The sequence below is a fragment of the Gavia stellata genome, chromosome Z (assembly GCF_030936135.1).
Source record: "Gavia stellata isolate bGavSte3 chromosome Z, bGavSte3.hap2, whole genome shotgun sequence".
NCBI lineage: Eukaryota > Metazoa > Chordata > Aves > Gaviiformes > Gaviidae > Gavia > Gavia stellata.
In genome coordinates this window covers 88,693,723-88,710,489 of record NC_082637.1, presented here as the reverse complement: position 1 = coordinate 88,710,489, position 16,767 = coordinate 88,693,723, and the positions used below count along the sequence as shown (strand labels likewise).

Genomic DNA, 16,767 nt, shown 5'->3' with positions numbered 1-16,767 from the left:
GGATATGGGCCAGGTGAAGAGTAGAGTCAGGACGCTGAATTATAGCAGAGCAATCTTTCAGATGTTGAAGGACTTGCTGGATGGGACCCTCTGATTTGGTGTTCCACCAAATCCCACTATGTTCAAAGCCTGTTCACACACTGTGCTTGGCATGGCAGTCTTCAGCATCCAAGTCTTCAGAGGAGTGATGGTGCATGTTAAGAACAAGATCAAGGGAAAAACTGTCAGGAAAAGTTTCTGTGATACCCTAGTATCGAATGTTTTAAGCTTCTCGGAGCAGTAGGTAACATGTTCCCGAGTTACTGCTATAGCCTTGGAAAGAACAAGTGGTGACACCAAGACCTAAAACATGTTAAGGGCTTACTTTCCTTCTGTTCCTCTGTGAAGAGAAAGCAGTTGCACTCCGGCACGTAGTCTTTCATGCGCATACTGCTATCTAACAGTGGGCCAGCGCACAGAGGGCTTACCCCGCACCCGCACACGGGCGGATGTCGCCGCGTCCAGCGCCTCTGACCTTCCCCCGGGCGGCTCCGGTCCGCAAACCGAGCTGCAGCGCTCAACCCAGTCCGCCTAAGAGACCCTCCGCGGGCGCGGCCCGGGGCCACCCACCCGCGGGGGGCGAGGCGGAGCCCGGGGCGGGCGGCGCACGGGGGGCGCCGGCCCGGAGCGCTCGGCCCGGATGCCCCGCATCCCCGCGCGCCGCCGCTCAGCGCGGGGCCCCGCCCTCCCCGCGGGGCCGGCCGGCGAGGGAGCTTTCGCTTTCGCTTTCGCGCTCGCGCTCGCGCTCGCGCCCGTGCTCGGCGGCGGGCGGTGGCGGCGGCGGCGGCAGCGCTGGGGCCGGCGGGGCCGCGGGCCGGCGGCAGGTACCGGGCGTGCTTGCCGCCTGCCCCAGGGCTGCGCCCGGCGCGGGGCGGGGGGGCATTCCTGCGGTTTCTTCCCGTCCCCGGTTGCCGGCGGCCGCCGGTCGAAAATGGCAGCGCCGCTCCAGGCCGGGCCATGGCCAGGCCTGTCTCGGGCCCTGGCGGCAGGGCTGCTGGCGCTGCTGAGCGTGGCCTTGGCTCTCGGGGGTGACCCGCGCGGCGGTGGCCCGCGGTTTCCCTGGGACGCGGTGAGGCTCCCCAGGCACGTCATCCCGCTGCGTTACCACCTCCTCATCCATCCTAACCTCACCACCCTGACCTTCTCCGGGACCGCCGCCATAGAGGTTACGGTCACCCGGCAGACCAGCGCGGTCGTCCTGCACAGCAAACGCCTGAACATCACCGGGGCTGCCATTGAGGCCGGGAGCGCCCGCTCGGCGCAGGAGGCGCGGGTGCTGGAGCACCAGCCCTTCGAGCAGGTGGCCCTCCTTGCCGCTGAGCCGCTGCGGGCCGGGCAGAACTACACTCTCAGCATCCAGTACTTCGCAAATCTCTCCGAGTCCTTCCATGGCTTCTACAAAAGCACCTACAGGACCCGGGAAGGAGAACTCAGGTAACCCTTTTGGACATGCAAAAGTTTTTGGTAGTACCTGTAGTTATTTTGTAAATGGGAAATTACTCTGTTTTCACACATCAGGGGGGTGAACGCTGTGCATATGACGATGTGTGACCAAAACTCTTTTTTCCCCCCTGCTTAGAGTCCTTGCAGCAACACATTTTGAGCCGACAGCTGCGCGAATGGCCTTCCCGTGTTTTGACGAACCAGCCTTCAAAGCCAGGTTTTCAATTCAGATCAGGAGGGAACCGAAGCACCTCGCCCTGTCCAATATGCCAATTGTAGGTGGATACTTCTAACCATGTGCTGTTGATTGATGATCTTCAAAACAAGAAAGCAAAAGGAGAACAGAATACCCAGGCGATTGCTGTTAGTGGGAACGGTGATCTGAACGTTACTGCAGTTCTTTTATGAGAGTGTGTGGAGCTATTGCTGGTAGCGTTGACACAAAGTTGAAAAGGAATGAAGAAAATAATGCATCGTGTGGGGGGTTCCTGCTTCTCAGCAGAGGTGTGAGAATGATCAGAACAACCTAGTCTCCATAACCTTTAGTTTAGTCACAAAGTGCTTTTCATGTTGATCTTAGATTTTAAGATTAGTGATAAAATACATACGAATAAATACAAGATTCATGTGTATTAACTTAATTGTCAGATAAGCAGGACCTTCTCTGTGGGAAAAAAACCGAGAAAACTTTGGACTTCAAAAAAGCATCTCGGAGTGAAAGTGCCGTGTATGGAATAGCTACAAATATTGTTTGTGATTATAAATACGTATGCATATGTAGGGTTAACTATGTTTTGTACATTTGATCTTGCTTTGGGTGTAAGAGAGCCTTCATAATTTCTTCTGTACTGTTAGTTGCTGGTTTGCAAGGAAACTAACCTGTATAAATGAGGCAACAGCACCCTCCACCCCCCACCCCCAAGTACCTTTAAAAAATGAAACATTTTGAAAGTTGGTATAAAAAATGAATTTTTTTTTAGAGAAATGGATAAAATAGTGCCTAAAGAGTGGGTGCCAGTGTTACAGTTCGGTGTGGTTAAACATGTTCCAGGTCTGAGTTAGTTACGTCTCTGTAACCAAGGGGGGAAAATGGATACCTCCAACACATGACTCATTTTATGCTAAACTAGATGACTGCGGTAACTGAATCACGATTTGGTGGAGTTCATTTTTCTCATGTGTAACAACAGCTGCTGAGATTTATACAGCTTCATACAGCTTCTAATCAGCTGAAGTTGTGTGAGATTAATTCCATCAGTGTGCTGGCAGTCACTGAGGAAAGCTGAAGCACTGAACATTTTTCTAGTTTTACCAGGATAGAAGTAAGTAACGCTTACGAATGAAACTGCCCGTATGTATACATCTGTGTGTTTTAGTTCTCTGTGTGGGAAAAAGTGGGCATGGGGATGACTTCTTTCCAGTGTATCTTTGAAAGGTAGTACCTCTAAAATGTAACGTAGTACCTTTAAAATGTAGTATCTTTAAACTGTGAAGAAACACAGCAGTTGTTGGTGCCAAGTTCCTCACAAGTAGTGCTACTGGGTGATGAGCTGTGCTTTTTTTTTAGGTGAAGTCAGTGAATATAACTCCCTGGCTTGTTGAGGACCATTTTGATACCACGGTCAAGATGAGTACGTACCTCGTGGCCTTTATTATTTCGGATTTTAAATCCATCAGTAAAATAACCAGTCATGGAATTAAGGTAACTCACTCTCATTTTCTAAGAGCTTTTTTGTATCTTCGTCTGTATAAATAAATAATGGTCTACCTCTCAGTTAAATCATCGGATTTATCTGTCTCAACATTTTACAGGAATGACAAGGGAGAAAGAAACCGGTTTTGCAATTGGATGATTAGGTTGCATTCCGAGCTTTGCTAGTTTCAAAAGTTTTTGGTCATGGGCTTACTTTCTATATAATTCTATGCATTGGTAACATAGTTTGTTTCATGTAAGATTACATAATTACAGGCAAATGAAATAAAGTTTTCATGGAGAATCAGCACTAAACCAAAGCTGTGCCAGATGAATGGCTCTAACATGGTAGGCATGGAAATGGTAGAAGTCTTTGTAGGGACCTAGTGGTTCTGGTGGGTGAGTTTTAAAACTTACATTCCTCATTCTGATAATATTTTTCTGCAAATGTTTTAAAAACTCCTGTATGACAATCGTTAGGTGTGTGCTTTAGTGTCCCTTTTTATGGTCATTCAAGTAACTGTGGTAAGGGACAACTTCTGTGAGCTTTTGATGCTGGTATTGAAGTGCTGCCTGCTCGTCTGCTGTAGATCTCTGTGTACACGGTGCCAGACAAGATCAGCCACGCTGATTATGCGCTGGATGCGGCAGTGAAACTTTTAGACTTCTGTGAGGATTACTTCAGCATTCCATATCCTTTACCTAAACAAGGTAAGTGTTAAATAATCTGCTGTATTTCAGAAAATTGTTAAGCACAGCGAGTAAAATAGCACAAAATCAGTAATTTCGAGTATTAAGACAGGGCCAGGTTTGGCTCACAGGCTTTTAAAGTGGCTGCTTCACAGAGCTTTTAAGGACAGATGGAAAAGCTCCACTGGGAACTGAAGATCCTTGTCTTCTGTAAAGAGCCTTTTTTTGAAGTATGTTTCTGCAATGACATTTAAGAGAGCCCTTAGAAGTACGTCAGATACGTGTGCCTGTGTGGGAGCAGTGGGAGCAGCCATGAAAAAGGTGATGAGCGGCTGAGCAAGTTCTTTATTGAGTAAAATGATACTAGTACTATTTTAATGTGTTTTCTAGATTTAGCAGCTATTCCTGATTTTCAGTCTGGTGCTATGGAAAACTGGGGACTGACCACATACCGGGAATCTGCATTGTTGTACGACCCTGAAAAGTCCTCAGCGTCTTCTAAACTTTGGATTACTATGATAATAGCCCATGAGTTGGCTCATCAGGTGAGGTTTGGGGAAGCATAAGGAGTTCGGATGGGCCTTGCAGTGGGGTCGGGGTTGATGGATCCTGGGTGGGGTCGGGGGATCGTGGAGCTGTAAGCTGAAAATAGCTGCTTCGGCTTGAGGGTGCTCATCTGTGAATCACGAGGATGGTTTCTGGTGAAGGAGTCCCAGCAGGCTTGCATGGGCGTGGAGGGTGGTAAACGTAAATGTGTTCACTTCAGCAGCTCAAGCGCTGCAGGGCCTTTGCACCATTGTCAGCCCTTGAAATTAACTGCGGGCCACCAAAATAGGAACGCAGAAGTTTGGAAAGGTTAACTGTTTCATATGTGGCTCTCCTGCCAAACGTGGTTTCTTCACAAGGTTTCCTGGAATGCGAGTGGAAGCCAGAGTTTTAGCATATTACCATTAAAATGAGAATGCAATGGGAAGTGGCCAGAGCAAGCTGTATCACTAAAAAAAGGTTCCTTAGAGGTCAATAACATACTATAAATGCAATTTCATACAGGTCAGTAGCAGCTTTTGTGATAAATTGTGTATTTAATTTCAGAAGCTCTTTTTTTTCCCCCCCCAGTGGTTTGGCAACCTCGTTACCATGGAGTGGTGGAACGATCTGTGGTTAAACGAAGGGTTTGCAAAGTTTATGGAGTTCGTGTCAGTCAGCGTTACCCATCCAGAACTGAGAGTTGTAAGCAGCTGTTACTGTATTTTTGTTCTGTAACTGCCTTCTAAATCCACTAATTAGTAAGCATAAAGATCAAGCAGATTTGTGCTGTGAACCACTTTTAAACTTCTGTTTGATAGGATTATCTGATATGAACTCTGAAGGGTAGGAGTGTTGATTTAACTGCATGTAAATATTTTCAGGAACTGATGATGGAAGTTAATGATTGCAGTGAAAGTGTATTCTTTTTCTAAAGACATTTAGACTTCAAAAAAATGTAAAGAAATTATTTTATCTTATTTCATCGCACAGGGTCAGACTTGAAAACACTACAATCCTTCCGCTAGCTTTAGCAGAGGTCAGATATAAGAAATTTTCTACCAAAGTGAGATAGACAATGCAGCTGGGCAGAGTTTTGCCATAGCACTACAGTGGCACGATAATAGGGAAATTCACCATTTTCTTTTTTCGTTTGTTGTATGGTTACTGACCACTCTGTCATCAAACTGTTGGAAGGTGCGGGTCTCTTTCTGGAGTTATTTTTAAGTCTCACTAACTTGACTATTTAAGTTAGTTTAGAACACTAGAACTCACTTGGCTGTCTGTATTGCTGTTTTGGGTTTTTTATGCTCTGGAATAAAAAGATATGTTTTGTTTCTTTGTATGATTTGAAGACCATGTGGAATGGACTGGAAAGTGAACCAATAGGGATTCAGTGGTCACTGAGCAAAATTTAGTAGTAATATTTGGTTTTGCCTCCTATTAGGAAGACTTTTTCTTAAGGAGATGTTTTGATGCCATGGCAGTGGATGCATTACATTCTTCACATCCTATATCTACTCCTGTGGAAGATCCAGCTCAAATTTTAGAAATGTTTGATAATGTTTCTTATGAGAAGGTAAAATACATAACTGCTATTGATTTCAGTTGTACTGCTTGTACCGTACAATTGTATGTTACTGATTTCACCCCTACATACAAGGCGTTCCTGACACATGGTGCTTGCTAATGGTTTTATGACTTGAATAACTCCTTGTCCAGAAGACCTGGGTGGATTCACATGGCAGTTGCCTCTTCCATTTCTAAAATGAGGAAGCCTTTACTTCTTCTATCTGTTCTGTATCGATTTAATCTTAAACCATTTTTTTAGGTTCTTAACCCAAGGAGCTTTTTTCACTGGAGCATTATATGGTGTTTATATGGTAATTAAAAATATATGGTAATTAAAAAAATAATAGCATAACTTACTCAATCCATGATATTTTTAAGGGTAATGATCACAAAAACCCAAAGTACTGTTTCAATATACATAAAACCCAATTATTTTTTAATCAGAGAGATATACAAAAGTGAACTGTTATGCAGATTAGTGGCATGCTGAAATTTTTCTGAAACAAGCATCTCACCAGCTAAGGAGTAGTTTTGTAAACACTTTGTCACTCTTTTTTTCAGGGATCTTGTATATTAAATATGCTGAGGGACTACCTGACTGCTGATGTGTTTAAAGCTGGACTTGTCCAGTACCTGCAGAAATACAGCTATCAGAATACAAAAAATGAAGACTTGTGGAACAGCATGTCAAACGCAAGTATTCCTTATTATTTTTTTCAAATTTCATAACTTCTCATGAATAATGTGTCTAATATGTTACTGAGGACTGTGACCAGTACTTATGATGAGGACATCAAAGAGAGATGACCAAAACTTTTTTTTTTCCCTTTCAGATTTGCCCTACAGTAGGTAGAGATAAAAATGAGCTACAAGGTGATGGCTTTTGCAGAAGAAGCCAAGAGTCATCTTCAAATGCAGTAAGCATCTAGTTTTCTACCCATCAGTATTTCGGAGTTTGACACGTATCTGTGCCCTCTCATGTTACTGTCCCGTGCCATGACATTGCTATGTGCACCTTCCAAAAGCGTTCTTTGCCACCTGAGCAGGGTGCTAGGGAGAGTGTAAGTTTCTTCAGTTCCATTGGAAATCTGTTTTCTCTGAGACTGGACAGAAATCCTACTCCTGTGCCCGGGGCTGACTGAAAACCAGCAGTACTTAAAGAGATGTCATGAACTATACGAAAATGTCCATGAGAAAACCAGCTGGAGATGTCATGATGTCCAGTCTAAACATAGCTGTGTAGAACTTACAAATACCCATCAGCTTTTAGAGTTCTTATGTACCCATTTCTGTTTCAGTGTCAGTGTACTCCCATCTTCCTCCTTTTCTTACGTGTCGTCTTTTTCCCCTCGCTAAAAAACAGCACTGGACTAAAGGAGAGACTCTTGATCTGAGGGCGATGATGGACACTTGGACACTGCAAAAAGGTTTTCCCGTGGTAACTGTCACAGTGAGAGGGAAGAACGTCCACCTGCAGCAGCAGCGCTACGTGAAGGGAGAAGATTCTCCTTCATCCACAGGGTAAACAAAACGTCGAAATCCCAGCATGGAAACTGAAATACTCTCCTGTGGCGAACACTGTTGTACAAGAAGAGCTTTTGCTATTGTTTCTTAAGGAGTGCTCCCGGAGCTGTTTGGTTATGAGTCTTTCCCTGTGTAGCTCCGGATCAGTAGTACTCCCGTCGTTACCCTGTGTGCCTGTCCGAGGTGCCAGTAGCTGCAGAGCTGCAGCGGTTGGGCATCTGGGGGACCCCGCGCTGGAGCTGTGCTAGTGGAATTAGGCTGGAAGGTTCATACTGTTGTGGCTTCAGTGTCAGTGATCCCCCAAGCAGAATGAAAGCTAGCTAGATGCGTCTGGCTCTGCACTGAAGTCAGAGGTGTGCGTGCAGTGCGTTGCTGTTATTGTGCTGTTGTGTTATTGAGATACTACTCAGCGGTTAGACTGGGGCAAGTCAGAGAAGCTTTTGCAAAAATCTTTCATTAAACGAAGCACTTCTGTTTTGCAATAGGTACTTGTGGCACATCCCACTAACCTACAAAACCAGTAAATCTGACACTGTTCAGAGGTTTTTGATGACAACTAAAGCAGGTAATTTCTTTGACTAATTAGGCAATTAATGTATTCAAAGTTTGTTTGCAAGCCTTTCAGTTTTGCAGCCTTTTTTTTCAGAATGGGGAACTGGAACTACTAGTACCAGAGAAGCAAATTTTTGTCAGCTCAGTAATATTGCTATAGCGATTTCTTAGTATGTTCAGAAACTGTGTAACTGTGTTCTTTAAATGACTGAAATGAGACCAACAGTATTATTGGGTATAGTACTAGGATGTGTTTGAATCACTAAGGAAAAAAGGAGTTACATTTTTGTTTCCAGATGTCATCATCCTTCCAGAAGAGGTGGAGTGGGTTAAATTCAATGTGGACATGAATGGGTATTACATTGTGCACTATGAAGGTGATGGATGGGATCGTCTGATTAACCTTTTGAAAGAGAACCATACAGTGATTAGCAGCAATGACAGAGCAAGTCTCATTAATGACATATTCCAGCTTGTGAGGTATGGCCTTCTGTCCAAGTCTGAAAAAAATACAGGCTCTGTGTTTATGAATATATACCACTGAGGAAGGAAGTGTTGATAGCATAGAGAGTATTCATTACATCTGTTAAACAGATGGAGAGCATAATCTTTTCTTGCTTACCGCAGTGTAAACTGGGGATTTCTTTTGATTGCAGTGGACTTATGTAAGCCTATTTAGTGAAACATGTTGTGTTTAAGAAAGACATGATACTGGAAGGATGCCAACGTGAAGTGATGGACTGGGATAACCGTTTTGCACCGGGAAAGATACTGGTGCCATTTGTCAGTTACAAACAAGGCTATTACAGTCATAAAGGTGTGACATGATTATGGTCGTGATTAGTCTTAGTTCTGTGGCTGCATCAGAAAAGGCTGTGTCTTAGAGGTGCTTTGCAAACGCTTGTGCATAGCCTGGCACAGAGAACTGAGGAACCGACAGAAGTAGCTCCTGGTCAGCATGTACGGTGTTCAAGAAGGAGGCTAGTGAGGGGAGGTGGAAAAGAATTAAGATCGTATGAATTTGAGGTGGCAGCTCATAGGGCAATGTCAGCAGAGTGAGTCGAGATTTTTGTTTGGGCAGCAGAAGAATGGTCTTTCTAGTTTGAACAGAAAAGAGGAGAATGAAGAAACATTGCTCAGCATGTTCAGGGAGCTTAGCGAGGAAAGAAAGACAGGACAACTGGAGATGCAAATTGGGCTAAGCAGGTTTTGTTTTATGATGGGTGACTAGAACATGTATTTTGAGGCAGAAGAGGCAAATGAATAAGGACAAACTGAGAATGTGTGCAGGGAGCTGACACGGAAGAGGAAGCTGAAAAAAGTTTTCACAGAAGGATGAAAAAATGAACAGGGAGAGTGAGAAAAGACCTCTTGCCTTTTCTCTGTTTGCTCTGTTTGTTTTCCTATTTGTATCGTTTTCAGGAAAACATTTGTCTTAGATTTTGCTTGTAAGATTGTCTTTTAAGTTGAATTATAACTTCTTTCATCCCCTCTCTTCTACTTCCTTAGAATAAAAAAATTGCCAATTTCGAAAGCTTTTGATTTAACTTTGTACCTGAAACACGAAAGACATATCATGCCTGTACTCCAAGGTATGAATGAGCTGATTCCTATATACAGGCTCGTGGAGAGGAGGGATACAGATGGTACGGAAAAACAGTTAAAGGTAATATTTTAAGTATCCAGAACTTTCTAACTCTGCTTGTAACTGGTAAAACACACTTTAAACCATATCTTTATTGTTACCTTATTTTAGGATTATATAGTCAATCTATTTAAAGACCTGATTGACAAGCAGTCTTGGAGTGATGAAGGCTCAGTGTCTGAGAGATTGCTTAGGGACTCGCTCCTGCTGTTTGCGTGTGTGCACAGGTACCAGCCGTGCGTGGACAAAGCCAAAGGATATTTTACGGAATGGCAGAAATCCAATGGAACCTTGAGGTCTGTTCTGTAACTATTACTGGTTTTTCTGATACTCGGTTTAATTACACTAGAGTTAATTTACAAAAAGAGGTAAACTTCAGTCCTTTCCGCACTCTGAAGTTGAACCTTCTTAGTTTTGTATCTTACGCTTTAGCTTCCCAGTGCCTTTACAGTTTGGTGCCTAGTATGTGCCCAAACTAGCATGTAGATCATGTGGTACTCCACTACTTGGGTGGTTAAAGATGTTCTGAAAGGGAAAATAACATGTATTCCCTCATTTATGTGTCTGAAGATTGACCTATACCCGTTGTAAAAATAGGTAACTACCATTCACGAACTTCTCCATATTTTTGTTTGTCATGACCTAAGAACTCCCTAAAACACCCTCCAAAATGTCTCTGCGAGATTGTTCTGGGTGGGCCAAAGACTGTATCAGTATCTGACTGGGCATAGCCATGAAAGGAATAGACAAAAATAAATAAGAAAAAAAAAAGGAATGATGAGTCCAGAACTTCTGGAAGTCATTTCCAAGGCAGGAACAATACTGAGATACAGCCCGAGATACTTCACTGTTTCCCAGCCACAGGGACCACTTTCTAATACCCCTGAGGGACCAGTCTTTTTTAATAAATTGTCTGCTGTGCCAGTTGACGTGTGATGGTGCTGTGGTTGTGTTTCTACATGTGTTCCTAAATGTGACATAGAGTGTAACTTGGTATTAAATTTATTGTAGCTTGCCAGCAGATGTGAAGACAGCAGTGTATGCTGTTGGAGCACAAACATCCGAAGGCTGGGATTTCCTCCTTAGTAAATACAGACTGCACTCGTTCAGTGTAGAGAGAGAGAACATTGAATTCGCTCTCAGCCTCAGTAGGAGTAAGGACAAACTTCAGTGGTAAGTAGTTACACAGAACAGAAATGTGTTTGGGGAAAATTTATGAACATTGAAACAGGAAGTAGAATTATTCAGAGTCTTGTTTCATCGCTTTTGAATTTCATGATGTATAAAATGCTTTACAGAGTGAATACGGTGGGAGGAAGTGGCTGCACCTTTTCATTTCTGTGTTTCGGTCCCGGGAGTCAATGTGCTCAGAATTTGCAGTAGCAAATTGGGACAAAATACAACAAAACAGCTATTCAGATACCTTATCTTTGCTTGACAGACACGTCTTTATTTACCTTTGTAGTTACTTTGATTATAGGTACATATGCTGTACACTTCTTCCAAAAATTTGAGGTTTCCTGCTTTGAAGAGAGCTGAGCACCGCTGAGGTTTTCAGGTGTTCCCTTCAAACCATGCATTCTGTGAACCTGATTTCTGCCGTTTGATGGGAGTGATAGCATGGGATACTGATTTAACTGTGTTCGGCTATCACTAGAGACATACTTCAGCTGTTTCATTATGTCATTATTTATTCTTCGCATCGCAGTGCTGTTGGGACACCTTAGTCATGAGCAGCACTTGCAGGCCTGAATTTTCCATCGATGCTTAGTGTAGAACAAACATCTTTCTTACTGAGAGAGGAGTGAGGTTCATATTACTTCAGAAATTCTAAGTATGAGCAAAACGTAGCCTCATTTTTATCCTTAATAGTCAGAATACAGGTCTACCAAGTAACTGTCATTGTCAAAGTAACAGAAACGGGAAAGATGGATGTGGCCGAGGAGTAAACTGTGAAAAGCTGGAAGTAACCGAGCAGAAATGATGTGTCAAGACCTTTAGAAATGTGAACTCTCAACCATAGTGCCAGATACTAAGGGAATAGTAATCTGTCAGCTTTATCTACTGGTCTAAATAACTTCCATTTCTGTTATTCATTCTCAGGTTAATGGATCAAGGTCTGCGTGGTGACATCATAAGAACTCAGGATCTTCCACATATTATTGTATTTGTGGCCAAAAACCCATCTGGCTATCATCTAGCTTGGACATTTTTAAAAGAAAATTGGGAGAAAGTTGTAGAAAAGTAAGGAACATAACTTATTTTACTGCTCTCTCTGCCCAATTGTACTTTAAAACTCTACTTTTTACAAAACCAGACATTTTCTGAGTATAGGTGATTCTTTCTGCCAGATTTGAACTTGGTTCGAATTCCGTAGCAGCCATTGTCACTGGAGTGACAAGACGGTACTCGACAAGGTCACAGCTTGCACAGGTAAGGCATTCAGATCCTGGTTTTAAAATATAGCTGTAGTATAACCGAAATGAAAATTTGGATTAAATCTTAACATGGTAAAAGCATGACCATTTACAAAGCATCAGGGTAAGATCCTGCCTTTTCCTTGAAAAAGATTGTAGCAGTGCTGCGTTAAGATTACTCAAGGGAGAGCATTAAGGAGCATTAAGTCAATGGCAAGGAGAAGCATGTTCTCTGTTTAAGCAGTGAGCTTGGAGGCAGAGTATGAATGTTTGTCTGCCAAAGCGTTCATGGGTTTCCTGTCTCTATTAATACTTTCTACCTGCTCTAGAAAGTAGTGAGGAAAAAAACCCCAGTGGGTCTTTTCATGGAGCAGATGGAAGAAAAATGCTGAAGGACAGTGAGAAATCATCTCACTGTTCTACATCTTCTGTTCTGGGGAAAACCCTCTGTGCTCCTGGATGTCATATATGATAATCATTTTGTCTGCTTATTCCATAATCTTTGTCGATGGTAAAAAACCCCAGACTGGCCATGATTTAATAGCATCCCTGACAATATCTTTTCAGAAGCCACTATTTTTGTTGCCAGTGTAAAATTTTCTCCTTTTGCCCTTTAGGACAAAACACAGGCTTAAGCAATGCAGCCATATTAAATATAAAATGACAGCATGTGTATCATTCTCAGTCTTCATCTTAAAGCTGAGCGGACTCTCACAGTGTGTTGGTAGCAAGCAGTGTCTTGGCCAGTGGCATGGATTGCAGGGACGTTTATGTGTCCTGCCCAGAAATGTGGCTGCATGTCCCTTGGGGATCCGTGGGACTTACGTAGGAGTCTGAACACAGACAAAGTCAGTGTAAGGTTGAGAGAGAAAATCCAGCAACTCCCTTCCTTGTATCTTATTTGTATCTTTCTTGTACTTCGTACAAGTATTTGCATCTTGCAGCCTACTCATCAAAGTAAATTCTCAGAAAATGATGTATTTAATTTACACAATATGCACAGTCACTGTATCTTTCGAAAGTATCCGTCTGAGGTTGTGTTACGTTTCCACAATGAACCTTGTGATCAGGAGTGCCTCCTTTTAAAAAAAAAAAGAAAAAAGAATAGTGAGAAAGGCAGCTGCCAACACGTCCAGCAGCCAGAGGGAATGCAGTGAATTGAGGGAGTAGAAGCAGCCTCCAGGTTTCCAGTGTCTGCATTCACAGGTGCTTCAAGGATGAGACTAGTGGCTTCCCGAACACTTGGGGAGTTGGAGGGTTGCTGTTTTAGAAAACTGAAAGGAAGCACAGACTTCCCAGTATAGGGGAGTATTTTAGCATCAACAATTACACTACTGCTGCTCCTCCAAAGGGGTTGAATGAGCGGCTTGCAGGCAAATGTAGATGACTCTTACTGAGTCACTCTAAAAATAGCTGCAAGATCTCCTGTCTGGGGACACTAACCAAACTTCAGGGGAAGGTGTGTTAGGAAGCAGAGCAGCCCTCAGGCGGAGCAGGGGATGCTCATTCTCCTCCGTGATGGCCACACTGAAACACTGCTGTCCTGCCTGCAGTGCCGCGGCTTAAATGGCTGCCAGGGTTCGTTGAAGGAGCAGGAACCGGACGGATCCACCACACAACATGACAGCTCCTTCAGCTGCCTTTTTTTTATAATCTAATTTGAAATGTAACCTTCCTCAGCTTGTGAGAGCCTGCCACTTGAAACCTTTTTAAAAAACTGGTTTGGGGTGGAGGGGTGGGAGGGAAAGGGAGTGGAAGACCCAAGGCCATGTTTGAGTATCACAAATGTCTTCCTGTGCACCTAAGGGACATTGCTGCCTCTTCATCAACTGCTCTTTCACGTTTCTGTCAACAGGTGAAAGAATTCTTCAGTTCTCTGGAGGAAAAAAGCACACAGCTTCGCTGTGTCCAGCAAGCTATTGAAACCATTGAAGACAATATACAATGGATGGATGGAAATTTTGAGAAAGTAAAAACATGGCTGCAAAACAACCATCTGTAAATTAAGGCACCTTGCTTATCCTTGTCAGAAATAACTGAAAAGCACTGCAAAGCTGTGAAAATTCAGGGCTGGAGGGACAGCTCAATTGTATAAATCAGTTTCTTTGGCAGGAGCCATAGGAAGGCAGTCTGATCCTGCTGCTCAGTATTTTTCTCTCTCATGGTTCTGGTTTGCTGGGAACAGAACTACACCATTCATTGATCTCTTTCATCAGGTAACACTTAGAAAAGGAACGTTGTACAGTGAACTAAGACATGTGGGAGGCTGACTACTAGAAATCTGTAAGACATTGCTTCTCAAAAAGCAGAAGGTACTGGGAGACAAACAGCCAAGAGAAACTTTCCACCTGAAAATGCTGACCCTTCTGGTATCTTTCCTACAACAACTGGCAGCTCTGTTTAACACTGAAATGCACTAAAGCTCTGGAGCAATGCCATCTTTCCATGTGTCTTTATCCTTATGTTGTATGTTTCCAGGAGAATTTTTACAAACATGTACTGCAAATCAAGCATCACGTAATTAAAACAAACCCCAAGTAGCAACGGCCATTAAAATTGCACCTGCCAGAGTTAACATGATAAGGACTATCTGTGCAAGCTTTATAGTCTCTCAGGGCTGGAGGTAGTTGCGATGCTGTGGATGCTGTGCAGGGGTGATGCTGAGCCGCTGCTGCACTTCTGTCACCTCAGTACCTCCTCTCCCAGGAGTTCTGCCCGACTCCTTTTGCTGCTGATGTAATTACTTTGCCTGCACTGGAAACAGTCCTGCGCTTTTAGGTAACATTCAGGAAACGAGTGCATACATTTTGTGTGGGGAAAAAAAAAGGTGGTGGTGAATTTTACTTTACTTGATAAACCATCAGCTTGTCTGAGCAGGAATTTTTGCTTTTAATTATTCCTTTTTTGCCTAATTGAAATGCAACTGTTGTGACATGTACTCAGTGACATTTAAAGGGGCAGTCATTCATTCATAATGGCCTTTATATCTTATCTGTAGGGTAATGATAAGAATTCTAAGCTAATTGCTAATTAATACCATGTACTTGGAAGGGACAGTTACTTAAGAAAGCTAAGTTGAAACCTTGGAGGTAGGGGTTTTTTTTGGTAGAGGGATTTTTTGTAACAGGCAGTTGTAAATGGCTTTGTCTGTTCACCTGCAGAAAACTTTTATTTTTGTACTAAACTTTTAAAAAAAAAGAAATCCACATAATTCCCACATGTGCTGAAAAGGCAGTTATTTCTTTGCTTTTACAACCATGCCCTTGACATGATTCTGTAGTGTTCATTTCCTCTGCAGTTCTGACCTGCCTCAGTTTCCTCACTTGATATGCTGAAGCAGCCAGAAACCTTAAGAGAGATAAAGACTTAGGGAAAAATGCATAATCTGGATTTGATCATAAGCTTTTGACTGTGCCTTGCTTGCTCTTCTCTCAAGTAGAGATTATACCTGCCCAGGAAGTTGAGACCTACTTCATTAGTGTTCAGAAAGGCTGTTGAGTTCTGCTCGAGGGCAAAAAGCTCTGTCACAATGCTGTAGAAAATACCATTTCCTTTTGCTCACCGTATCCTTTTATAAACGAGGCCTCTTGTACTTCTTAACTCATTACAAGAAACAGGAATTCTGAGTAGGCTGTGCATCACGTGTACAACATTTTCTGGTATTTCAGGTATTGTTAACTGTTGCTTGCTTTAAAACGTTTCCAGAGCTGAAAAACAAAAAATAAAACTTGATTACATGCTTCTAGATAAAGTACTTCATTTGTGTAATTTCGCACATTCGTTTCTTCTGCTGTTGTGAGCAGTAATTTGCATTGGTGTTTTCTGCTTTAACTGCTTTGTCTTCAGTTTCTCAGCTTTGGGGAAACAATAAGCAGTACTCCCTGCCCTCCCCATACCACAGCCCCCTTTCTGCCCTCGCCTCCCCTTTTTTGTCTATTGAGGAAGCATCAGTTAGCCAGTGTGTACCCAGATACCTCGCAGCCCTCTCTACCGCAGCCCTCTCTACAGAACAAAGGGAGCATCACAAAAAGGATGTTGATACGTCATTTATCTCAACACAGTAAGTTTCATTGATTGAGCTGTATAAGCAGTCACTAATAAACATTTTAGACTTTGTGCGCTGACGGAAGCATGCTCACAAAACCAGAAGCACATAAGACTGACCTGCTTCTATACAGCGTCCGAAGAGAATCCGAACAGGCACAGGGATGCTGGGCAGGGTTCACAGACTTCATTAAAACACTGCATTTCTTCTGTCACCCAAAAATGACTGTTAGTCATTTGTATATTGTACGTTTCAACAAAAATTCTAATTGGATTTTTTCAGCCCAATAATCACTTCATTTCTGAAAACTTGTGCTTACATCTTCATTTTTTGTTGCTTCCCTACACAGTGGGAGTCCACAAGTTAAATCTGGTCCTAGTTAGCTGTGATACAGCTTTGAAAACCAAAGGAAAGGGGAAAAAACTGTAGACCGACCTTGATCAGATTGTGAGGGCCTTCATGAAGCATCACTGACAAGTATTTTGCAGGTTTTTTTAAAACCCATTTTATTCAGTTTTAATATGGCAATGTTTGGAGGTTTTTTAATTATTTCTAGGGTTCCTTTTGTCTTACAACAGCTGTTCAGGTAACAGCAGTAATAAATGAAAAGATACAAACATCA

General features: G+C 42.9%; 1 protein-coding gene across 1 annotated transcript; it reads left to right on the top strand.

Moving 5' to 3' along the window:
- The first annotated feature begins 970 nt into the window (after window positions 1–970).
- ERAP1 (endoplasmic reticulum aminopeptidase 1) lies at window positions 971–15,894 on the top strand. Its single transcript, XM_009807711.2, has 18 exons — window positions 971–1,473; window positions 1,619–1,757; window positions 3,050–3,184; window positions 3,766–3,886; window positions 4,256–4,410; window positions 4,982–5,095; window positions 5,838–5,969; window positions 6,524–6,655; window positions 6,796–6,879; window positions 7,326–7,483; window positions 7,972–8,051; window positions 8,335–8,518; window positions 9,548–9,704; window positions 9,795–9,979; window positions 10,695–10,856; window positions 11,787–11,927; window positions 12,035–12,116; window positions 13,956–15,894. The coding sequence occupies exons 1-18, from the start codon at window positions 971–973 to the stop codon at window positions 14,100–14,102; spliced, it is 2,811 nt and encodes a 936-aa protein (XP_009806013.2). The 3' UTR covers window positions 14,103–15,894.
- The last annotated feature ends 873 nt before the right edge of the window (window positions 15,895–16,767 follow it).

Coding starts and splice junctions, on each gene's coding strand:
- ERAP1 (XM_009807711.2), top strand. CDS start 971: ATGGCAGCGCCGCTCCAGGCCGGGCCATGGCCAGGCCTGTCTCGGGCC. Junction 3,185..3,765: donor TAACCAGTCATGGAATTAAG/GTAACTCACTCT, acceptor CGTCTGCTGTAG/ATCTCTGTGTACACGGTGCC. Junction 12,117..13,955: donor CAAGGTCACAGCTTGCACAG/GTAAGGCATTCA, acceptor TTCTGTCAACAG/GTGAAAGAATTCTTCAGTTC.